The 22,399-nt window shown below is 43.5% G+C and overlaps 1 protein-coding gene across 1 annotated transcript in view; it reads left to right on the top strand.

Moving 5' to 3' along the window:
• The window catches only part of LOC126171271 (centrosomal protein of 76 kDa-like), a 146,349-nt gene that overhangs the window by 70,724 nt on the left and 53,226 nt on the right, over window positions 1–22,399 (top strand). Inside the window, exons 4-5 of the mRNA XM_049920788.1 lie at window positions 5,800–6,046; window positions 17,067–17,241. Of these exons, the coding sequence (XP_049776745.1) occupies window positions 5,800–6,046; window positions 17,067–17,241 (422 nt within the window). The remainder of the gene's footprint in view (window positions 1–5,799; window positions 6,047–17,066; window positions 17,242–22,399) is intronic.

The following is a 22,399-nucleotide window of genomic DNA, read 5'->3' as shown; positions in this document are numbered from 1 at the left end:
CAGAAAGGCCACCAGCATTGCAGGTACCTCCACACCTTCTCCCACCATCATCCTTAGCAGAAGTAGTCTGCCTTTTACACCTTAACCAGAAGCGCCCACAGAATAGTGATGACAACTACAAAATCTCAGATCCATTTTTGGAGCCAGTGGTTATGGCAAGAATATGACAGGTAAAACTATGACGACAAAGGATGGAGGCAATAGGAAAGAGTAGCAGGACACACAGAACACTGCTGTAATACCTTATGTACAATGGGTCACTGAATGTGTGGGCAAAATTCTCCACTAAGCTGGCCTCAAGCAAATCTTTCAGAGGAATAACAAAGTAAAATATATTCTAGATTCAATGAAAGATGTAGTTGACAAGCTAAACACAACAGGAGTCTACTAAACTGGTTGTAAATGTGGACTGGCATATGTAGACGAGACGTGGTGGCCGATCAACACACAAATTGTAGAGCATAATAGATATATATGTTTGGGTCAATGCACCAGGTCAGTGGTGGTGGAACACCAGGATGAGTGCAACAAAGAGAGAATATTCTGCATAGCCACATACTGGCAAAATACTCATTTTCATTGAGGACGAAGTTTAGAGAGGTGATAGAAATAGCCAAGTGACTCACCAACATTAATAGAGAGAATGGTATAGGCTTCTGGTGTCCTGGCTGCCAGAAGTGACAACGCTAAGGGTGGACAGCATGCACAATGCAACTCACACAGGCATGCCACAGCCCGCACCCAGCAACAAGTAAACAGCACTACATCACAACTACTACCCATTTCTAATTCGCCTGTCTCCACCAACAGCAAGATATAATGTAAATATCAATTAAGCTTGTCTGTATCCACCAATGACAAGGAATAATATTAAGACCAATAGAGAACACCTAATACCCCTCCTCCTATCCTCAAGTACCTTATCAAGTTACAGAAACAGCTTCCTCCACTATTATATAAGATATAATGTCTCTTTTCATTTAGCAGTCAGATCAGCACAAAGCCATGAGGAAGGCCACTTCAATAGTGGCCGAAACATCACGCAATTTTATATACTGACAGTGCGATCAACAGCCCAGAAGAATTTTATTGAAGACAATGTTACAGAAAGGGAAGGGGGAGGGGAAGTGGATGAGGATGAGGATGAGGATGAACATGAGCATGAGATTGGAGATACGATAATGGCCAAAACTTCAGAGTATTTTATATATTGACAGTGCAATCAACAGCCCAGAAGAATTTTATTGACATTGACAATGGCTGCAGAGGCCTGAGTTTACATTGTCTTCAAGTTCATTTGCTTTTTATAGTGTTTCTTTATGTTCTGTCCATCTTTTAACTTTCTCTTCTGTGCTTGGGGTACTGGCTTTCCATGTGAGTTTCTGATATTCACAGAGCTGCTTCCCATTTTCTCCAAAGGTCTGTTTCATTTTCATATTGGCAGCATATATCTTTCTACATGTGCACGCTTCTACAGCCTCCCACTTGTTTGCTAGCAATTCATGTGTAGCAATTTTGTACTTTCTGTTAATCACCTATTGATACACCTGTATTTCCTTTTGTCTGCTCCATTTGGTGCCCTTTTCATATCATCATCTATGTTAAATTCAAAATCTCTTTTTTTACACAAAAGTTTCTATTAAGCCTTGTCTATTTGATAGTGTGCTGCCTTCCCTTTTTCATCTCTCAAAGCTACCTGTTTGTCTTCTTTTGTGTTCATTTCATATGGTTCCATCAGTTGTTGCTGAATATTCCCTCTGAAACTCCTAACACAACCTCTAGTTCTATCAGTTTATCTAAGTCCCATCTTCTTAAATTCCTACCTTTTTGCAGTTTTAATCTGAAATCATAACCAATAAATTATGAGCAGAGTGTGTGTATCAGCCCTTAAACATGTTTGACAGTTTAAAATATGGTTTCAAAATCTCTGTCTTAACATTATATAGTCAATCTGAAACGTTACAGATTCTCCAGGTCTTTTCTATGTATACAGCCAAGTGTTGACACTGATTAAATTATACTCTGTGCAAAATTCTACCATGCAGCTTCTGATTCCTTCCTTTCTTCCAGTCCATATTCTCCTACTGTTTTTCACTCTCTCCCTATTCCTACTATTGACTTCTAGTTCCCCATAACAATTAAATTTTTGTCTCACTTAACTTGCTCAATAATTTTATTTCTCGCATTGTAAATCCTCTTCATCTCTTTGTCATCTGTGGAACTAGTTGGCATATAAACTTGTACTACTGTGGTGAGTGTTGGCTTTGCCTCTATCTTGGCTACAATTATGCACTCACTATGCTGTTCATACTTTGACCATGCAGGAGAGCTACAAGCCCTCACAAAAAATAATGGATGTAGTTTCCTCTTGCTTTCAGCTGTTCACAGTAACAGCACAGCAACGCCATGTTGGCTAATGTTAGAATCATCCAGGCTGTTTCCGCTGCAACTATTGAAAAGCCTGCTGCCTCACTTCCAGAACCATATCTTTTACTGGTATCTCCACAGATATCAATGCATTCTAATTGGCGTTATGGTGCATCCATCACCGTCGTTGATGCATGCAAACCTCCCATCTTGGTAAGATTCATAAGAATTGCAAGTAACCAAGAGATACCGAATCAAATTACATTGAAAAGGGAGTTATGACACAATTTGACTAAAGGAAGGAATCACTTGATAAGACACATCTTGAGGGTTCAAGAAACTACCAGATTGGTAATGGAAGAGGAAGTGTGTGGCACAAAAATTGTAGAGGAGGACAAAGGTTTTACTACAGTAAGCAGGTTCAAATGGATTTAGTTTTCTTTAGTTATGGAGAAATGAAGAAGATTGAACAGGATAGACCAGGGGCGGGTAAACGTTGCACGCGGCTCATGAGCGCACAGCGCTGCACGTGTGCTGCTCGCGTGCAGGCGTCGACCGGGGCTGTGGCGACAGCCGGCAGGTTGTGGCAGTGTAGTGCCAGGCTAAACTGCGGACGTTGATGAGAAGCGAGCACTATGTAGTGAACGTTGTATTTCAAGAAACAGAGAAGTGGAGATTTGCTATCTTTTAAAAAGTAATGGGAGAATCATTTTTTCTTTGTGCAAAAACGTGAAAATTCGAAATGTTTAATATGTGGCATTATTCTCGCTGGTCAACGGAAGTTTAGTATTGAAGGTCATTATAATAAATTTCACAAGGACGAGTACAATTTATTGTCGGATTCTGAGCGGATGGGGAATTGACTGAGCTTAAGAAGAGCGATGTGACGATACCAGATGAATCTGTCGTAGTTGGCTGGCCGGAGTGGCCGAGTGGTTCTAGGCACTACAGTCTGGAACAGCGCGACCGCTATGGTCGCAGGTTCGAATCCTGCCTCGGGCATGGATGTGTGTGATGTCCTTAGGTTAGTTAGGTTTAAGTAGTTCTAAGTTCTAGGGGACTGATGACCACAGCAGTTAAGTCCCATAGTGCTCAGAGCCATTTGAATTTGTCGTAGTTGCTGTTGTCACGAGAGATCTGCGACTTTCTCTCATCATGTCTCTCATCTAACTGATTTAACATTTTATGGAGCACTGTATTCAAGTTTTCAGGACGACAATAATAATAGCCCAGCGGTATGTGCAAGTTATAAGACTGCGCTTAATATAGCGAGAGCTGGAAAACCATTTGCTGAATTAATGTCTCGGAAAGAGCAAACATCAGTGATGAAAATTTACGTAACTGTTTGTGTTTGTCTGTATGTAGAAATTTTGTTCCAGATATTAAACGTATCGTAAACTCCACGTGTGATAATTAAATAAAACGTATCGTAGGTAATAGCTACTCTTTCAAACCATGATTTCTTTCAAGCACTCCTACCAACCTCATTCATGTACTCAATAAAGCAAGCTAGGAAACAAAATGCATTACAGAGGAAGGAGCGGACAGAAGGTACGGTGGGGATGGGAGATAAGCGGGTGGCCAGCTTGCCCCTGCGTGCACGCGGAACACCTGTTACCTGCACGCGTGCAAGTGCACCGCACATGTGCAGGATTCCTGCCCGCCCCTGGGATAGACTATCATGAAGAGCTGTATCAGACCATTCTTCAGACTGCAAACTACAACAATAACAGTAGGCTGAAGAAAGAGTGAATCAAATATATTAAAGTTTTGCATGCACAGTAATTTTTGTACTTCACCTGTTTTACTTACATGCAGTTACTATCTAATTACATCAACCAAGACAGTGCAGTTGACGGAGAACATTTTGATTTAATTTGAGATTCTATACTGTTCAATCACATTAATGTCACCATCTGTCAAAAGCCTGAATACTCACCTTTTTCAGCAAGGATTGCTGTGAGATGTGCAGGAAGAGTGTCAGTGAGGTTGTGGAGTAGTGACTCCAGAGCCGTGCAAAAGCTTTCTCAGTTGAGGATCGATGGCGTGGGCAGCCTGACCAAGGTGTTCTTGCAGATTCTGGACTGGATTGAGATTCAGGGAGTTTAATGGCCAGGGGAATATGGTAAAGCCATCCTGGTGCTCTTGGAACCACACACATGCACTGTGAACTGTGTGTTATGTTGTACTGTCTTGCTGGTGGAAGCCATCTAGCCAAAGAAAAACAAACCACATGTAGGAGTGGACATCACTGACTTGTGCTGATTGATTGTGCCTTCCATAATGACAAATTCACCCAGGCACTCCGTCTTCAGGCCACAAGTGGCCCATCGGGACCATTCGACCCCCGTGTCATCCTCAGTTGAGGATGCGGATAGGAGGGGCATGTGGTCAGCACACCGCTCTCCCGGTCGTTACGATGGTTTTCTTTGACCGGAGCCGCTACTATTCGGTCGAGTAGCTCCTCGTTTGGCATCACGAGGCTGTGTGCACCCCGAAAAATGGCAACAGCGCATGGCGGCTGGATGGTCACCCATCCAAGTGCCGGCCACACCCGACAGCGCTTAACGTCTGTGATCTCACGGGAACCGGTGTATCCACTGCGGCAAGGCCGTTGCCTACAAATTCACCCAGGGAATGCATAAAATCATTCCCAAGACCATAACACTCCCTCCTCTGGCCTGGACCCTTCCGATAAGTGTTGCAAGGTGTTTTCAGACATTTCATGTTGTACACAACAACAGCCATCTGTTGATGGAGCACAAAGTGTGATTCATCTGAAAAGGCCACTTGTCACTCAGTGGATGTCCAGTTGTGGTACTCACTTGCAAATTCCAGACTCCATCACAAATGACAAGCAGTCAGCATGGCTGCATGAACAAGGGGCCTACTGCAGAGGCCCATACACAGCAACATTTGGTGAGCAGTCATTGAGGAGACACTGTTGGTAGCCCCTTGGTTTATCTGGGCAGTCAATTGCTCAACAGTTGTACATTCGTACACACTTCCACAATTCATTCCTGTCATATACGACCTATGGTGCACCACATTTGCCTTGGCACCAGTTATGGAAAGTGCCATTTAGAGATGCACAGTATACTTGACCACAGCAGCATGCAAATGGCTTACAGACATAGCAATTTTGGTAATGCTTCCACTGTTGGCCCCAAAGCCAATGATCATGTTGTTTTGAATGTCTGACAAATTGCTCTGTTTCTGCGTTATGATGACTGCATTGTTTTTCGCATCCCCTCAACAAGCTTCGTATACCCTCCACTGCTAGTGCTGTGACCTACTGTCTGTAAGATGTTATAGCACGTTGAACATTGGTGGTGAATACATTAATTTGAATGGACCATGTATTTTGATACATACTTGATATTGTTCTAGATCTCGTGCAGAGCAAAATTACAAACTTAGTTTTCCTTTTAGGAGCTGAAAATACTATACCAGTTGGAACAGTGGAAGTTAAAGTGTCACTGGTGCCTGCCTTAAGCCAGCCACTATCACAGAATGTAATTACTGCCCAAAAGAATTTGGAGAAGTCGGTGAGAACAGAAAGGTGCAAAATATTTTTGCTGTATGCTAAAACATGGTGGAAGGATTATTTATCAGTTAGGTCAGAGCATTCCACAAGAACTGTCAAAATATATGCTCAAGATGAAAATTTGGAAACAAAGTAAGAATGGATATGTACTATATTTTGAAGATATTACAGTTAATTAATGTATTCTCATTGTTCCTAATTTCTTTTGTTGTGCTAGAACTTTATACTATTTAGTTTTGAACAGTCCCCCAGCACCATACAAGAATACCACTTTATGAAATGATTCATCAAATGAGGTGTTCAGCAGTGAAAGTGCTAACACATGATAGCGTATTTTGAATTATAAAATGTTGATACATAGCATGATAGTTATTACATATGGTTAAATTAAAAAACAAGATCATAAATACAATAAGACAAAACAGTTTATATTGTAAACAGTACATCCTAGCAGCACATATGGAACTACTTGTTACCAGCAAGTGGAGCATTTGCAAACTTAACAGATAACATGATCTAACTAATCCATTGTAAATTGAGGGTTAGCACTTTCTTCTTTCATTTGTATGTTGATATTTTTCTTTGAGTTTGAGACTTCTCAGTAATATAACATAACAGCAGCCTTACTCATGTCAGCTGGCAAGTTATAGTTTGACTTAATACTGATTGATGACTTTTTTGATTTGGGCTTGGGGTGAGAATGCTCTACACACTTCCTTCCAGTACCTTACTACTTTCTCCCATATTCATTTCATTTGACACAGCAAGGCACTGTCCTGAATATCAACCTCCACTTTACTGGTGACTCAGTAAAAGCTTTGTTCACACCGAGCATACTACTAATCAACAAAGCCTGCACTCAGCAGTGCCACCTGTTCACTTAAAGAGATGTCTCTTCCATTCATTCTGCTCACCTGTGGACACATCATTTGCAGAGAGAAGCAGTTTCTCTACCAGTATGCAGTGCCATATCTCCACATACACACAACTCTGGTATCTGACTGCTGGATGAAATGGACCTAGTTAGCCTTTAGAGGGCATAGTATTGCCACAGTTCTGCATTTGCAGTGTGAGCTCACCACTTGTCATGCCATGTGTATATGCATGCCAATACAAATGCAACCACCCAGTGAACCATCAGTCAGTTCTATAATCACATTTGATATTTTTTGCTGTACTATGGATCATTCAATAACAACTGCAGTTGGCACTTGATCTTTCTCTCTGGTCACAAGTCACGTTGTCTCTCTCTCTGCTGTTGACCAGTTGACACCGTTGTAGTGAGGATTACAGCTTTGCATTTCATTTGTTACGTATGTTGCTTTGATTTGTCCTTGTCTGTGTCGTGTTTGCTGTCAGTCTCCTGTGTTTAGCTTGGCTACTGCTTGGTGTCATGTTCTCTTCTGCAGTTTGAAGCTTCAGATGTTTCTCTTCTGGCTTCTGATGCATGTGCTGATATCTGGTTACTTGCAGATATAGCACTGGGAAAAATGAAGTTGACAAACTGCCTATTGGCTTCTGTCTCGGGTTCTTCGGCCGACGTTCATCTAATGATTTTTCTGACGTTTCGCCGGCACGAGTGGCTGGCATTGTCAAAGCTTCACCCTCCATTGCCGGTGGTGAACTGGAGGCGAGCTCGCGGCCGCAGGCTATATGTACCTGGCGCGCCAACATCCGAGGGCTTCTCCGCGGTCATTTCCGGTGCGTTTCTCCTCTTGCTACCTGCGACGGTCGTTCGCTGCAGTACGGGAAGCCAGGATCCGTTTACCTTAAGGCTTTCCTCTTTCTTGTTGAAACTGTTTGTGTGTTTTTGGATTTCTACAGCTTCTCTGAACAAGCGCGTGTGATAGTGCTTCTCTACAGACAGAACTTCCGTGTCAGCGAATTTTATTGTGTGGTCGGTCTCATTCAGTGCGTGCTCTGCCCCAACCTGCAATGTCACTTATGCTCTTTGATCCTGGTGTTAATGGATCGTCCAGTCATTCCGACATAAACTTTTCCGCATGTGCAAGGTATACGGTATATTCCCGGCATTGCAAGTGGATCTCTTTTCTCCTTTGCCGATCTAAGACACTCTTTGATCTTCCTTGTCTTAGATCGGTATATTCCCGGCATTGCAAGTGGATCTCTTTTCTCCTTTGCCGATCTAAGACACTCTTTGATCTTCCTTGTCTTAGATCGGCGAAGGAGAAAAGAGATCCACTTGCAATGTCGGGAATATACCGTATACCTTGCACATGCGGAAAAGTTTATGTCGGAATGACTGGACGATCCATTAACACCAGGATCAAAGAGCATAAGCGACATTGTAGGTTGGGGCAGGTGGAGAAATCGGCCGTGGCAGAGCACGCACTGAATGAGACCAACCACGCAATAAAATTCGCCAACACGGAAGTTCTGTCTGTAGAGAAGCACTATCACACGCGCTTGTTCAGAGAAGCTGTAGAAATCCAAAAACACGCGAACAGTTTCAACAAGAAAGAGGAAAGCCTTAAGGTAAACGGATCCTGGCTTCCCGTACTGCAGCGAACGACCGTCGCAGGTAGCAGGAGGAGATACGCACCGGAAACGACCGCGGAGAAGCCCTCGGACGTTGGCGCGCCAGGTACATATAGCCTGCGGCCGCGAGCTCGCCTCCAGTTCACCACCGGCAATGGAGGGTGAAGCTTTGACAATGACAGCCACTCGTGCTGGCAAAACGTCAGAAAAATCATTAGATGAATGTCGGCCGAAGAACCCGAGACAGAAACCAATAGGCAGTTTGTCAACAAGTGGTCACGAAAGCCTTAACAATTTTGTAAAAATGAAGTTATTCAATAGCATGGACATTAAATTGGTTTGTCTGTTGGAGCAACAACAGCAGCTAATGCAACAGCAGCAACTTCAGATGTAGGGTTCCTACAAAAGTTGCTACAGCTTCAGACGGACAAGCTTCGAGTGCACGAGGTCACTTTGCTCCAGGCCTCAGTGACCCCCTTCAGGCAGTGGCCCCCATTTGTGCTCCATCATTTTCACCTTTCAGTGACACTATGGAGACTGGGGCACACATGAGTATTGACTGAAACAACATTTCACAGCATTTCAAGTCATGAACGATTTGTTGCAGTGATTCTTATTTTTGTCTTGGATGTCACTGGACATGTTTTTTGTACTCCACAGATTCGCACCTCTGTCTGATGCTATCATGCTCTTCTTTCAGGAGATAAGCACTTTGTTGACTAATTATTATTCCCAGAGATAACATGTGCTTGCCTCCATGCTGAGTTTCACCAATATCATAAGCAACCCAGACAATCATACCACTCTTGGATCATTGACTTGCGAAGTCTCAGCTGCAAATGTGACTTCACTTGTGTTAATCAAGGCTGCAAGGCTTTTTACACAGACTCCAGGATTCATGATGTCATGGTTGAGATGACATCCAATTCTGAGGTTCACACAGTGGCGCTGAAACTTGATAATCCATCCTTTGAGGACATCTTGCTCATCACACACTCATTCAAGATTGTGAAGGCTGCTAATGAATGACTCATTGTGATGCCACAAGTTGTGGTGGTTAACATGCCACAGCACAGCATTGCAGGTGTAGGACAGTAGGATGACCCTCTGGTTGCAGCAGTGGTGTGGTTCATAGTTGGCCAACATCTCTATAGTGTCTGAGACTCCCGTCACATGTCATTGATGGGTAACAGCATTACTCCCTTCATGCCTGCCATGTTTTTCTGCTCTCTCCTGAGCACAATGTCTGGATTTCTGGGGGTCCGCATGCACTGTGGCGAAGAGGGGCATCTCTGCTCATTGTGTCTAATAGGTGCATCTCTGCTCAGTGTGTCAAATTTGTGCAACCCACCCCATGAGTGCAGCAGAACTTTCTACATGTGCTGCAGTCAGTGGTCCAAACCCCTCTCTGCCCAGGCAACCCATTCACGCAGAAGTTGTTTCTCACACTTTGCATTTCTCACCAGGATGTCTGTTTCTAGGTGAACATATGGGCCACTACTGCTTAGATAAATCAGGCAACATGTTCCCAATTGTGGTCATCCATGTTGTCCCTACTCTCACTGCATTTGATGATTTACGGACATTGTTCTGTTCCTCCTTGTGGGTATTTCTTTATTCTCATTTATTTATAACATTAACGGTACAGAGTAACTACCACCTTGAAATGTAAGGTGGGTTGGATGCTTCTAAATCTAACAGCAAAGACTTCTCATTGTTACAATATTATTGGTATACAGTTGTTAATGATTTTTTAAATAATATAAAGAACATAATATTGAAAATTTGTCTAAAGTTACAGTGAATTGAATGCTTAACAATTGTTAAAATGTTTCTATATAATTTATTTCTTTCTGGTTGATGAGAATATAATTTATATAATGCAAATGTCAAAGAAAAATTTAAAAAAGTAATACAATGAGTGTGGTGAAAATAAGTTGCAATATGTAGATATACTGTATTTGGATGTGTAATATAATCTAAGTAGCATGTTGGTTGATAATGGCCCATTTCAGATGAGAAGGTCTTGGTGGAACCTCGAGCTATTCTCATCTGAAATGGTTTGTGCTTATGTATGTTTATTGTGTTTGTGTATATTGATATATCACTGGTAGTATTGCAACTCAGGACACTACATGATATTCAGCAGCTGTTTGTTTATCCTATTGGTAGTTGTGGTATATTCTATGTGATACCTTAGCTAAATGCAGCTGGTATTACACGGATTAGGTAGGGTGTAGTTCCCGAACATTGAAGCCTGTGAAAGCTTCTGCGGCTCATCAGATTATTTGTCGCTGACAGCCACCTTCTACCAACACTGTTGGCTACCAACCACAGTTCCTTCCCAGGAACTGGATGATCTCAACTCTTTAAGTTTTCGTCTGCCAGATTTGAGGTGTGCCTCAGACTTTCACATGCACATCACCCCATGGCTGGATGCCACACCTAGTTTTTGCCAGACCAATTCCAGTGCTTTACAACCTGATATGAAGCAGAAGCTAGATCATTTCCAGGCTGCAGAGTTTATCAAGCCAGTGAAATCTAGCACATGGACCACTTCCATAGTCATCACCAACAAGCCCAGTGGTTCACAAATTGTGCTGGGATTTTGAGGCTGCAATCAGTGCCCAGTTGCAGGTGGAAACGTATCCTATCCCCTGCCTGGAAAACTGTCTCACTGAGGTTGCTGGAGGGAAATACTACTCCAAGACTCACCTCACTAATGGTTACCTCCAGTTACCCTTAGATGAGAAAATGCAGTACACCATTATTATTAATATACCTTTTGGTTTGTGTAAGTGCAAGCAGGTCCCATTTGGCATTGAACTGGTCCCCACAATTTTCCAAAGGTTTCTGGACTAGCTGACACAGCATATTCTTGCTTGCATGAATTACTTTGGTGATCTCATTGTCAAGGAACCCTCTCACCAGGAGCATTTGCAGAATCTCTGTATCCTTTATACAACCATGCAGGACACAAGCCAGCATTGTCGTTGAGAGAAGTGCAGGTTTTTTTCAGTCGGAAGTGTACTATTTGGGACACTGGCTCACCAAAGAAGGTATTAGGCCAACTAATTGGAATTTTGCTGCAATAGAATCCTTACCTTGTGTCACAAACTTAGCTGAATTGCTGGTGTTTTTGGGCAAAATCAACTATTATTCCAAGTTCTTACCATGTGCGGGCCACATTGTGCAACCCCTCAATGAGTTACAGGAAAAGGATATGCACTACATGTGGACCACTGTTTGCAACTGGGCTTTTACTCAATTGAAAATCGTGCTGAAATCTGCCCCTTGCCTCACGGCAGTCTCTTCTGGTCAGTTGTTAGTTACTGCAGCTGATGCATATGCGTATGTCATTGGGGTGATGCTTGTGCACAGGAATGGGAATGCCTCTGAACAACCTTTTGCGTATGCATCACTGATACTGACCCCTTCACAGTGCAGCTATTCCCAGACCAAAAAGGAGGCAATGATGATAGTGTTTGCCATTTAAAAAATTCATGTCTACCTTTGTGGGACACAGTTTGCCATAATTACTGATCACAAGTTGTTGGTGGCATTATTATAGCTCCATGGACTCAACAGCCTAACACCTCCAGCGCTGGGCATTGTTCCTGAGTGCACACTATTATAGTATCCAGAACAAGCCCATGGCATAGAATACCAATGGTGATGCATTGCCCCATCTACCCACTGGCTCAGACCCTGATTTCAGTCAACAGTAGGTTCTCCAATTCCACATCAGTATTAAGCAGTGACAAACACTGGATGGTTTTCTCATTATGGCTGCTCATGTCACTGCCACCATACACCAGGATCCCACCTTGTGGCAGGTCTTGTGTTACCTGATCCATGGCTGGCCATCTTACCTCATCTTCTGGTTGGCAGATGAGTTCAGTTCCTGGAAACATATTTCTCGCAGAAGCCCAATTGTCGATAATGTCATCCTTTTGGACACTTGAGATGGGTGTGAATCATGTGGTCATCTTGGCTGATGTGCACCAATGGATGTTGAACTTGCTGCTCTGGGGATATTGAGGGATGTCCGACATGAAGGCCCTATTAATGAACGAACTGTGACAGAAGCCTAAAGGATAGGGGATTGACATACTAGGACATGCACTGATACTGTGAAATAGTGCATTGATAATGGGTAGGCACTAGCAGAAATCTAGATTTGCCTAATGAAACCTGAAAGAAAAGGATGGTTGATTGTTGTACTCTGTGAATTGAAAGTCATCACAGTCATTGTGTGCACCCACATTCCTAATGGAAGGTAACTAGATGAAGGCACTAGCTCGCTGACATGTGTACAGGCCAGGGATTAATGGCTGCATCAAAGCAATGGTCCATGGCTGCATGGCTTATGCATGGCATGAGACAATGCCCTCTCAGTCTTTAACCCCGTGGCCTACATTCTCCCCCTCCCACCTCTCCACTCTGCCTCCCTTGGGATTGAATCTGTGGTTTGTGTACTGTAAGAACTTCGGTACACACACCATCAGATTATTTGACTTGTCGCTCTAACGAAGTAGGCGAGTGTCAGCAATAGGTCTCGTGGTCTTATCGTAGCGTGTTTATCTTCTGCCGTTAGGTCAGACGATAGAAATGCCACTTGCACGCTTAGAGTAGCAGATTGACGGTGACCAACTTTAAACAGAACTTGATTAATTTTCACACACATTTATTAAAATAATAACAATCATAAACCTTACTTAACTTGGTTCTGGATGCTATTTTCAATTGACAATCTGAAGTTCCTTTGGTCTTGGTACGTTAATCTTATTCTCACATATCTCTGACACTTAACAAAGTGTCTATACATTTCTCTTCATGGCTATGTACAGGAATATGATAATCTTATTAGGCGCAGACTGAAACTTGACTACAGACTAATGCAGACTGACTAATTGGAGGTCTGTACACTCATTATAATACCTCGAGCATTCAGGTATCACTGCGCGAGTGTGATCCGTGAGGAGAAAAGATTCTACGTTAGCAGCAATCTCATTGGCTGCATTGCATATTAATACGTGGATCGGCAGAAGCAGAATTTGGTCCGTCTTTATGGTAGCGCCATGGCGTAGAGCGGAGACGGACGAGCGCTGCGCCTGCGCTGTTGTGCTTAGCGGGGCGCGCTCTAGTGGGAAAGTTGTGTACACGCTGCCTACGCGGAACTATGTACACAAGAGAATCCATCTCAATTTTGTGCAGGCCCACTTTCAGGATCAATGTTGTTGCTCATTGTGCACACTTATTCGAAGTACCCATAGTGTTGTAAGCATGGTGTCCACTATGACCAGCTGCACCCTTACTGCCTTGGCTCACGTTTTGACCATTAAAGGGTTGTGGTGCACACTATTCTCTGATAATGATCTACATTTCATGGCATCTGCCTCCTCAGATTTCTCTGTATTTGCAGCCCTCCATTCCATTCTTCCTAGAATGGTGAAGGGGAATGTCACATATGGACTATTAGGAAGCAAATAAAAAATGTTTGCGATTCCTCTGCCACTACTTTAGCCCTCACCCTGTTTTCAAACACGTATTGAACCACACCGATTAATAATTGTAGCATACCGTGCTCCTCCAAGGGTGGCAACTGTGGACCCTGCTTCATCTTCTGATTCTGCTACCCTCAGAGCCCCACTCGTGTCCCTCCCAGTGTTACACTCGTGGCGTGGCTGTGTGAGCGTGAACCTACAGGAGCTGACGCTTGTATATTGGCAAAGCCCACGGGTAGCAGGTTACGTTTGTTGAAACACAGAGGGGGCTCAAGTGCTGCCATCACAACTACCAGCTCCAGCCTCAAGTGCATACATTGCATCTGCTGCCACCCACTCCACTCCCATCTGGTAACAGTGCAGCTCCAAGGCTGGTGCCCCTGGCAGCAGCCTACGAGTCTGCACTATTGCACCAGAGATCCCTTCCACATCCACAAGGTGTCTTAGACCCCCAAGCACAGTGACGCCAAACACTCTCCCATTCCACAGCCAATGGCCGAAGGCACTAGGGGTTTGCCCATGCCTGCATTCCATGCTCCATGGCACCATCTGGGGCGTTTTGGCATGGATGTGGCTGTTTCAAAGGGAATGGACCTGATATTTGGCTCTGCAGATGCCCACCAGAGAAATGGATCCAGATGGCTGTTAGAGGGCACAGTCTCGTCGCAGTGCCACATTCGCAGAGTGGCAGAGTGAGCATGCCACTTATCTTGCCACGTGAGTACATTGATTGGCCAATAGTGTTCATCGTGGCTGAAATAAGTATGGCTGACCAGTGAAAAGTCAGTCAGTTCTGCACTCGCTTCTGATATTGTCAATTACTATCATCGCTGTACTATAGATTATACAGTAACAACTTCACTTGGGACTTGGTCTTTCAACACTTGCTCACCAGCTACAAAGGATCACTTAATCACTCAGTGCCAACCCTGAGGAAAATAACTGGACCATATTCTTTGGCTCCTTCCCATAATACCCTAAAATGAGGGATGTTCCCCCTCAGTATTCTTTCCACAACTTCCAAAAGTGGTATACTTCTTCCATCTAATTTGTGCAATACACTTGTTCATTTCTATGCTCCTATAGCTCCCAACACACTAACCTCTTGAGTCACCTTTTTGTTTTGATCCAACTGCAAGATCAGCTCCATACATCAACTCACTACCTCCTGTTCTTGTCCTGACACAGACATTTCATACTTCTTCATATGGAGGGCCATCATATACCAGCTTTGTTGTAGCAGTTTCACAGCATTCTACATTTTTTGCAATGATTGTTATCAAACTATCTTCCCAGGTAAAAGGCCACTACCAGATATCCAGGTAGACAATTAGATCACCCTGTTACAGAACATCTTAGTCAACGAAGTGTGATATTTTTAAATAAGGATTCAAAATCCATAGATTTTGATTACCCCAACTGCCTTCCCTTCACCTCCAAACAGCAGCAACTTTTCTGAATTGCACAAATGGATAAACAGCAACTTACCCTTGTTATGAAAGCCCCCTGGTCTCAATCTCCACTAGCATCTAAGAGTATGTATCCAGTGTGACATAAATTAGAATGACTGCCACAAAAGTGGTAACTTATACAGTCCTAATTCTTCTGATTCTTGAATATTTTTTGACAGTCTGGAACCCTTACAGGAGATAGAGGGAAGTGAAATAAGATTGGAATGTTTTATCACAAGTTTATACAGAAAATGTAAGAATGTGATGAGGATGGTCATAAAACCCTAGTGCTACAAGAAATGTATTACGCATCATAGAGGGGTCCACTATTAAAATTCTGACAGAGAAAAATTTCAGGAGGAGTTAGGCAGCATTTGATATCTCCTGTATATGTATCAGAAATGAAGATGATGGGACAATAAGAGAAATTAGAGCTTATACAGAGCCTTACAGACAGTTGTGCTTAACATGTACCATTAGTGAATGGAATAGAAGGGGACTCAGGGAAAATTAAAGTGATGCCAAATGTAGCTGACACAACTTGCTGGTGTAGTTGTTTATGTAGTTCCTGTTCTTCACCTGCTACCACCCACTCTCCTGTTCCCATTCATTTTGTCCACAAACCAGCCTCACATATTATCTATTACTTTCGTACTTAACTGTAGCTTACTCATTTTAAACTGCCTGTATCTATACTTTTGGTCCTTTGTATTCTCTGCTTTTCCCTTCTACTATTTTCATAATATTTCTATAAGTCTCTAAGCTGTGTTTTGCTTGTCACTCAAAAGAGACTTTGTGTCTTTAGATCAAGATTTGGATGAAAAGAGACTTTATTGTCCTTTCTTTGTCTGTTCACTGCTCAAAAGTTCTTCTATTTGGTAGGCAGGATTAATCTGTACATATATGTTGAACTGTACTTGGAGTTACAGAAGAAACATGTTAATTCCCACTTCAGAGACTTCTGTTCGTTGATATTGGGATTAAAGTATCCACAATGAGATACAAGCAGATGATATGAGAGATAAATAAGGGACCATGAGGAGCAATTAAGGGATCATAAGGCGGTAATGAGATAAGTATATTGATAATTTTCCTTAGGAGAAACACATACAGGCTACATAGTAGTTGCAATGTTTTGTTGTACCATTAAAGTAGAATTGGTGATAATTCCATGTTTTGCAACACAAAGAAATAAATTCTTGTGTGTTGTAGAAAAAAGAAAATTGCATTTGCTGAAAATAAAAACTGTCTATTGCAGGAAACAGCAAGAAAGCTTGCAACAAAGTTCTAAATCTGCTGTTAATAAAAATATGGTAATGTGGCTGTAGCTTAGGTGGTCATCCTCACCTACATCTATATCCTGTCAACCACTGTAAAGTGCACTGCAGAAGGCGCATCTCATTGTACTAGTTATAAGTGATTTTTACTATTCTGTTCATGCATGGAGGATGGGAAGAATGATTGTTTAAATGTACTGTGCATGCTGTAATCAGTCTTGTCTTGTCATCATGATATCTGTGGAAGTGATAAGTGTCTCTTGACATGCATTGATCTGCTCTAGATGAGTGATTGCCTTTTCTTATTTTCATTTATAACATTGAAAGAAAATGACTTCATGGTGTGAATTTTGGTTATTCCATTACACCTTTCAGTTGATAAAAAACTTTATTTTGCAAAACAGTTTTCTACTTTCAGGCCAGTATTTACATTCTTGAAGGCCATGGAAGTGGGAAGACCATTTTTGGAAACACCAAGACAAGCAGCATGGTTTGTTTCACTGATACCTTTAGAAAATCCTGCCGCATCAAACACTTTACCCTTCAATGGCCATTGGAATAATCTTCATACGTTTTTATGCTGCAGGAAGGGTGTAAGGAAGTATAATTAATTATATCCACTTGTCTCACACTGAATTTTTCATTTAATTAGTATTTCCCTGGAATCTTGACTAATGGCACCATCTTTCAAAGCACCAATAGTAACCTCTCCTAAAGTTCTTGCAATATTACTTGGAAACATTCTTACATATATCTCAATCGACTGTTATGTTTCAGTATTTGTGTCACATGATTGTCTAAAAAATTGTCATGGTCATAGTTTGAATTAGGTACAAACATTTTTTTTGTTCATTAAAAGGTCTGAGATAGACGTGATTCAAATAATTACACATTAGTTGGTTACGTGTTCCATTGTTCATATTCAAGTATTCATCTATGGAGTAGAAGAAGTTGTCAATGAGATATGATATTGAATTAATAGAGGGAAACATTCCACGTGGGAAAAATATATCTAAAAAGAAAGATGATGAGACTCACCAAACAAAAGCGCTGGCAGGTCGATAGGCATACAAACAAACACAAACATACACACAAAATTCTAGCTTTCGCAACCAACGGTTGCCTCGTCAGGAAAGAGGGAAGGAGAGGGAAAGACAAAAGGATTTGGGTTTTAAGGGAGAGGGTAAGGAGTCATTCCAATCCCGGGAGCGGAAAAACTTACCTTAGGGGGGAAAAAGGACAGGTATACACTCGCACACACACACATATCCATCCGCATATACATTGACACAAGCAGACATTTGTAAAGGCAAAGAGTTTGGGCAGAGATGTCAGTCGGGGCGGAAGTACAGAGGCAAAGATGATGTTGAAAGACAGGTGAGGTATGAGCGGCGGCAAATTGAAATTAGAAATTAGCGGAGATTGAGGCCTGGCGGATAGCGAGAAGAGAGGATATGCTGAAGGGCAAGTTCCCATCTCCGGAGTTCTGACAGGTTGGTGTTAGTGGGAAGTATCCAGATAACCCGGACGGTGTAACACTGTGCCAAGATGTGCTGGCCGTGCACCAAGGCATGTTTAGCCACAGGGTGATCCTCATTACCAACAAACACTGTCTGCCTGTGTCCATTCATGCGAATGGACAGTTTGTTGCTGGTCATTCCCACATAGAACGCTTCACAGTGTAGGCAGGTCAGTTGGTAAATCACGTGGGTGCTTTCACACGTGGCTCTGCCTTTGATCGTGTACACCTTCCGGGTTACAGGACTGGAGTAGGTGGTGGTGGGAGGGTGCATGGGACAGGTTTTACACCGGGGGCGGTTACAGGGGTAGGAGCCAGAGGGTAGGGAAGGTGGTTTGGGGATTTCATAGGGATGAACTAAGAGGTTACGAAGGTTAGGTGGACGGCGGAAAGACACTCTTGCTGGAGTGGGGAGGATTTCATGAAGGATGGATCTCATTTCAGGGCAGGATTTGAGGAAGTCGTATCCCTGCTGGAGAGCCACATTCAGAATCTGATCCAGTCCCGGAAAGTATCCTGTCACAAGTGGGGCACTTTTGGGGTTCTTCTGTGGAAGGTTCCGGGTTTGAGGAGATGAGGAAGTGGCTCTGGTTATTTGCTTTTGTACCAGGTCGGGAGGGTAGTTACGGGATGCAAAAGCTGTGTAATGGTTCAAGGATTCCGGACTGGAGCAGATTCGTTTGCCACGAAGACCTAGGCTGTAGGGAAGGGACCGTTTGATGTGGAATGGGTGGCAGCTGTCATAATGGAGGTACTGTTGCTTGTTGGTGGGTTTGATGTGGACGGACGTGTGAAGCTGGCCATTGGACAGGTGGAGGTCAACGTCAAGGAAAGTGGCATGGGATTTAGAGTAGGACCAGGTGAATCTGATGGAACCAAAGGAGTTGAGGTTGGAGAGGAAATTCTGGAGTTCTTCTTCACTGTGAGTCCAGATCATGAAAATGTCATCAATAAATCTGTACCAAACTTTGGGTTGGCAGGCCTGGGTAACCAAGAAGGCTTCCTCTACGCGACCGATGAATAGGTTGGCGTACGAGGGGGCCATCCTGGTACCCATGGCTGTTCCCTTTAATTGTTGGTATGTCTGGCCTTCAAAAGTGAAGAAGTTGTGGATCAGGATGAAGCTGGCTAAGGTAATGAGGAAAGAGGTTTTAGGTAGGGCGACAGGTGATCGGCGTGAAAGGAAGTGCTCCATCGCAGCGAGGCCCTGGACATGCGGAATATTTGTGTATAAGGAAGTGGCATCAGTGGTTACAAGGATGGTTTCCGGGGGTAACAGACTGGGTAGGGATTCCAGGCGTTCGAGAAAGTGGTTGGTGTCTTTGATGAAGGATGGGAGACTGCGTGTAATGGGTTGAAGGTGTTGATCTACGTAGGCAGAGATGCGTTCTGTGGGGGCTTGGTAACCAATTACAATGGGACGGCCGGGATGATTGGGTTTGTGAATTTTGGGAAGAAGGTAGAAGGTAGAAGGTAGGGGTGCGGGGTGTTGGTGGGGTCAGGAGGTTGATGGAGTCAGGTGAAAGGTTTTGTAGGGGGCCTAAGGTTCTGAGGATTCCTTGAAGCTCCGCCTGGACATCAGGAATGGGATTACCTTGGCAAACTTTGTAAGTAGTGTTGTCTGAAAGCTGACGCAGTCCCTCAGCCACATACTCCCGACGATCAAGTACCACAGTCGTGGAACCCTTGTCCGCCGGAAGAATGACGATGGATTGGTCAGCCTTCAGATCACGGATGGCCTGGGCTTCAGCAGTGGTAATGTTGGGAGTAGGATTAAGGTTTTTTAAGAAGGATTGAGAGGCAAGGCTGGAAGTCAGAAATTCCTGGAAGGTTAGGAGAGGGTGATTTTGAGGAAGAGGAGGTGGGTCCCGCTGTGACGGAGGACGGAACTGTTCCAGGCATGGTTCAATTTGGATAGTGTCTTGGGGAGTTGGATCATGAGGAGTAGGATTAGGATCATTTTTCCTCGTGGCAAAGTGATATTTCCAGCAGAGTGTAGGACAGTAAATCTTTGACGAGGGCTGTTTGGTTCGATCTGGGAGTGGGGCTGAAGGTGAGGCCTTTGGATAGGACAGAGGTTTCGGATTGGGAGAGAGGTTTGGAGGAAAGGTTAACTACTGAATTGGGGTGTTGTGGTTCCAGATTGTGTTGATTGGAATTTTGAGGTTTTGGAGGGAGTGGAGCTGGAAGTGGGAGATTGAGTAGATGGGAGAGACTGGGTTTGTGTGCAATGAGAGGAGGTTGAGGTTTGCTGGAAAGGTTGTGAAGGGTGAGTGAGTTGCCTTTCCGGAGGTGGGAAACCAGGAGATTGGATAGTTTTTTTAAGGTGGAGGGTGGCATGCTGTTCTAATTAGTCCTCAATCTTTCCTCTCCCACATCCACACCGGTTGTTCAGAGCATCCTCCTACAGGCCAACCGCAAATTAGAACTGTCTGCCAGACGTTTTATTTAACCTAATAATTTATCAAAAAGTTTTACTGCAGCATATTTTACCCCTTCCTGTGCCAAAGATAGGTTGAGTAGAGGATAGTGCAAGTCTTTCTTTATTCTGGTGTTCTAATCATGAATGTCACTGTTGTTTTTAAATTGGTCCACGTTGTTGAGAACAAATTTAATTACTGAGTAAATGTACTGTGAGGCTGTTGTATGATTCCTAACCTTTTAAATAGATGCCTACAAGATGTGTAACTATTATTCTAACCAAGTTCTTTCGAGCAGTGAATACTTTTTGCCTAAGTGTTGAGTTACCCCAAAATATTATTCTGTATGACATCAGAGAGTGAAAGTATGCAAAGTATTTTACCTTACTAAATTCAGTATCCTCAAAATTGACAATTATTCTGATTTCCGTTGATGTGTGATATTTATGAAGTCAGGCAGCAGCAGCCAGCCGAGACAGACACAGCAACAGGGAAGTAACCGATTTTGTGACTTTGAGTTCTTAACCAGGAGAGAATTTTATAATATCATCTATGTGCTTTAATAGTTTAGTTTCGTGAGTTTCTACATATTAATTTAATATTTAATAGCCACAGTTCTCGTGTTTTTGTTTACATCAGAAAGTAAACTGATGTTGTAAAATATTACAAGTTCCTGATCACGGGCGAATTATTTAGTTTCACCTGAGTGCTTTGGTTGTTAGGTTTTTGAATCTCTGCATATTAATCTAATTTATTAGACACAGTCCCTGCATTTTCATCAGTGTCTACAGCAGATTTCTGCAGCACATGCTGACAGTCAGTTTATCTGGGTAATTTAGCTTTCCACGGTCTTTAATGTGTATAGGAATTGTGAGTGGTGTGTGTGGATGCGAGGCGAGTTGGTGGCAGTTTGCTCTCAGCTCCAGGCTGCGATGACTTTGGTTACACAGCTTGAGGCTGCAGTGGATGGGCACCACTGTTGTGGGCCGGCCGTGGGGATCCAACGGATGTCCAACATGTCTGAATCCTCCAATCGGTCCTCACTGGTGGCCAGCCCAGTTACGACTCGCATTGAGGTTGGCCTCTCACCTGTTGTCGAGTGGGTCACCCCGGGGTGTAGCAGGTGGTGAAAGACTTCTCAGGGGGCCGCACGTAAGGCCTCCCCAGTTAGTCTGACAAAAAGGCTCCAGGTGCTGTCTGTGGCTGACACTGTCGCTGAGCCAGATGCCATCGCCTGTCCTGTTTTAGAGGAAACCTCTCAGCCTGCAAGATCTGCACAATCACAGAGGGTGGCATTATTGATAGTAGGTTGCTCCAACGTTAAGCGCGTTATGGGGCCCCTTTGGGACATGGCTGCCAAGAAGGGGAAAAAAACCAATGTGCACTCCGTGTGCATACTGGGTGGAGTCATTCCAGATGTGGAACAGGTCCTCCCAAATGCCATGAAGAGCACAGGGTGCAGCCAGTTGCAGGTGGTGGCCCACCTTGTCACCAGTGATGTGTGTCACTTTGGAACAGAAGAGATTCTCTGTGGTTTCAAGTGGCTAACAGAAGTGGTAAAGGCTGCCAGTCTTGCTTGCAAGATGAAAGCAGAGCTGACCATTTGTAGCATAGTCAACAAGATGGATTGCAGACCTCTGGTACAGAGCCGAGTGGAGGGTCTGAATCAGAGGCTCAGAAGGTTCGGTGACCATGTAGGCCGCAGATTGCTTGACTTGTGCCAAAGAATGGTTGGGTTTTGGGTTCCATTGAATAGGTCGGGTGCCCACTATACACAGGAGGTGACTACACAGATAGCAAGGGTTGTGTGGC

This window comes from Schistocerca cancellata, chromosome 1 (assembly GCF_023864275.1).
Source record: "Schistocerca cancellata isolate TAMUIC-IGC-003103 chromosome 1, iqSchCanc2.1, whole genome shotgun sequence".
Taxonomy (NCBI): domain Eukaryota; kingdom Metazoa; phylum Arthropoda; class Insecta; order Orthoptera; family Acrididae; genus Schistocerca; species Schistocerca cancellata.
This window is presented reverse-complemented; position numbering and strand designations above follow the sequence as displayed.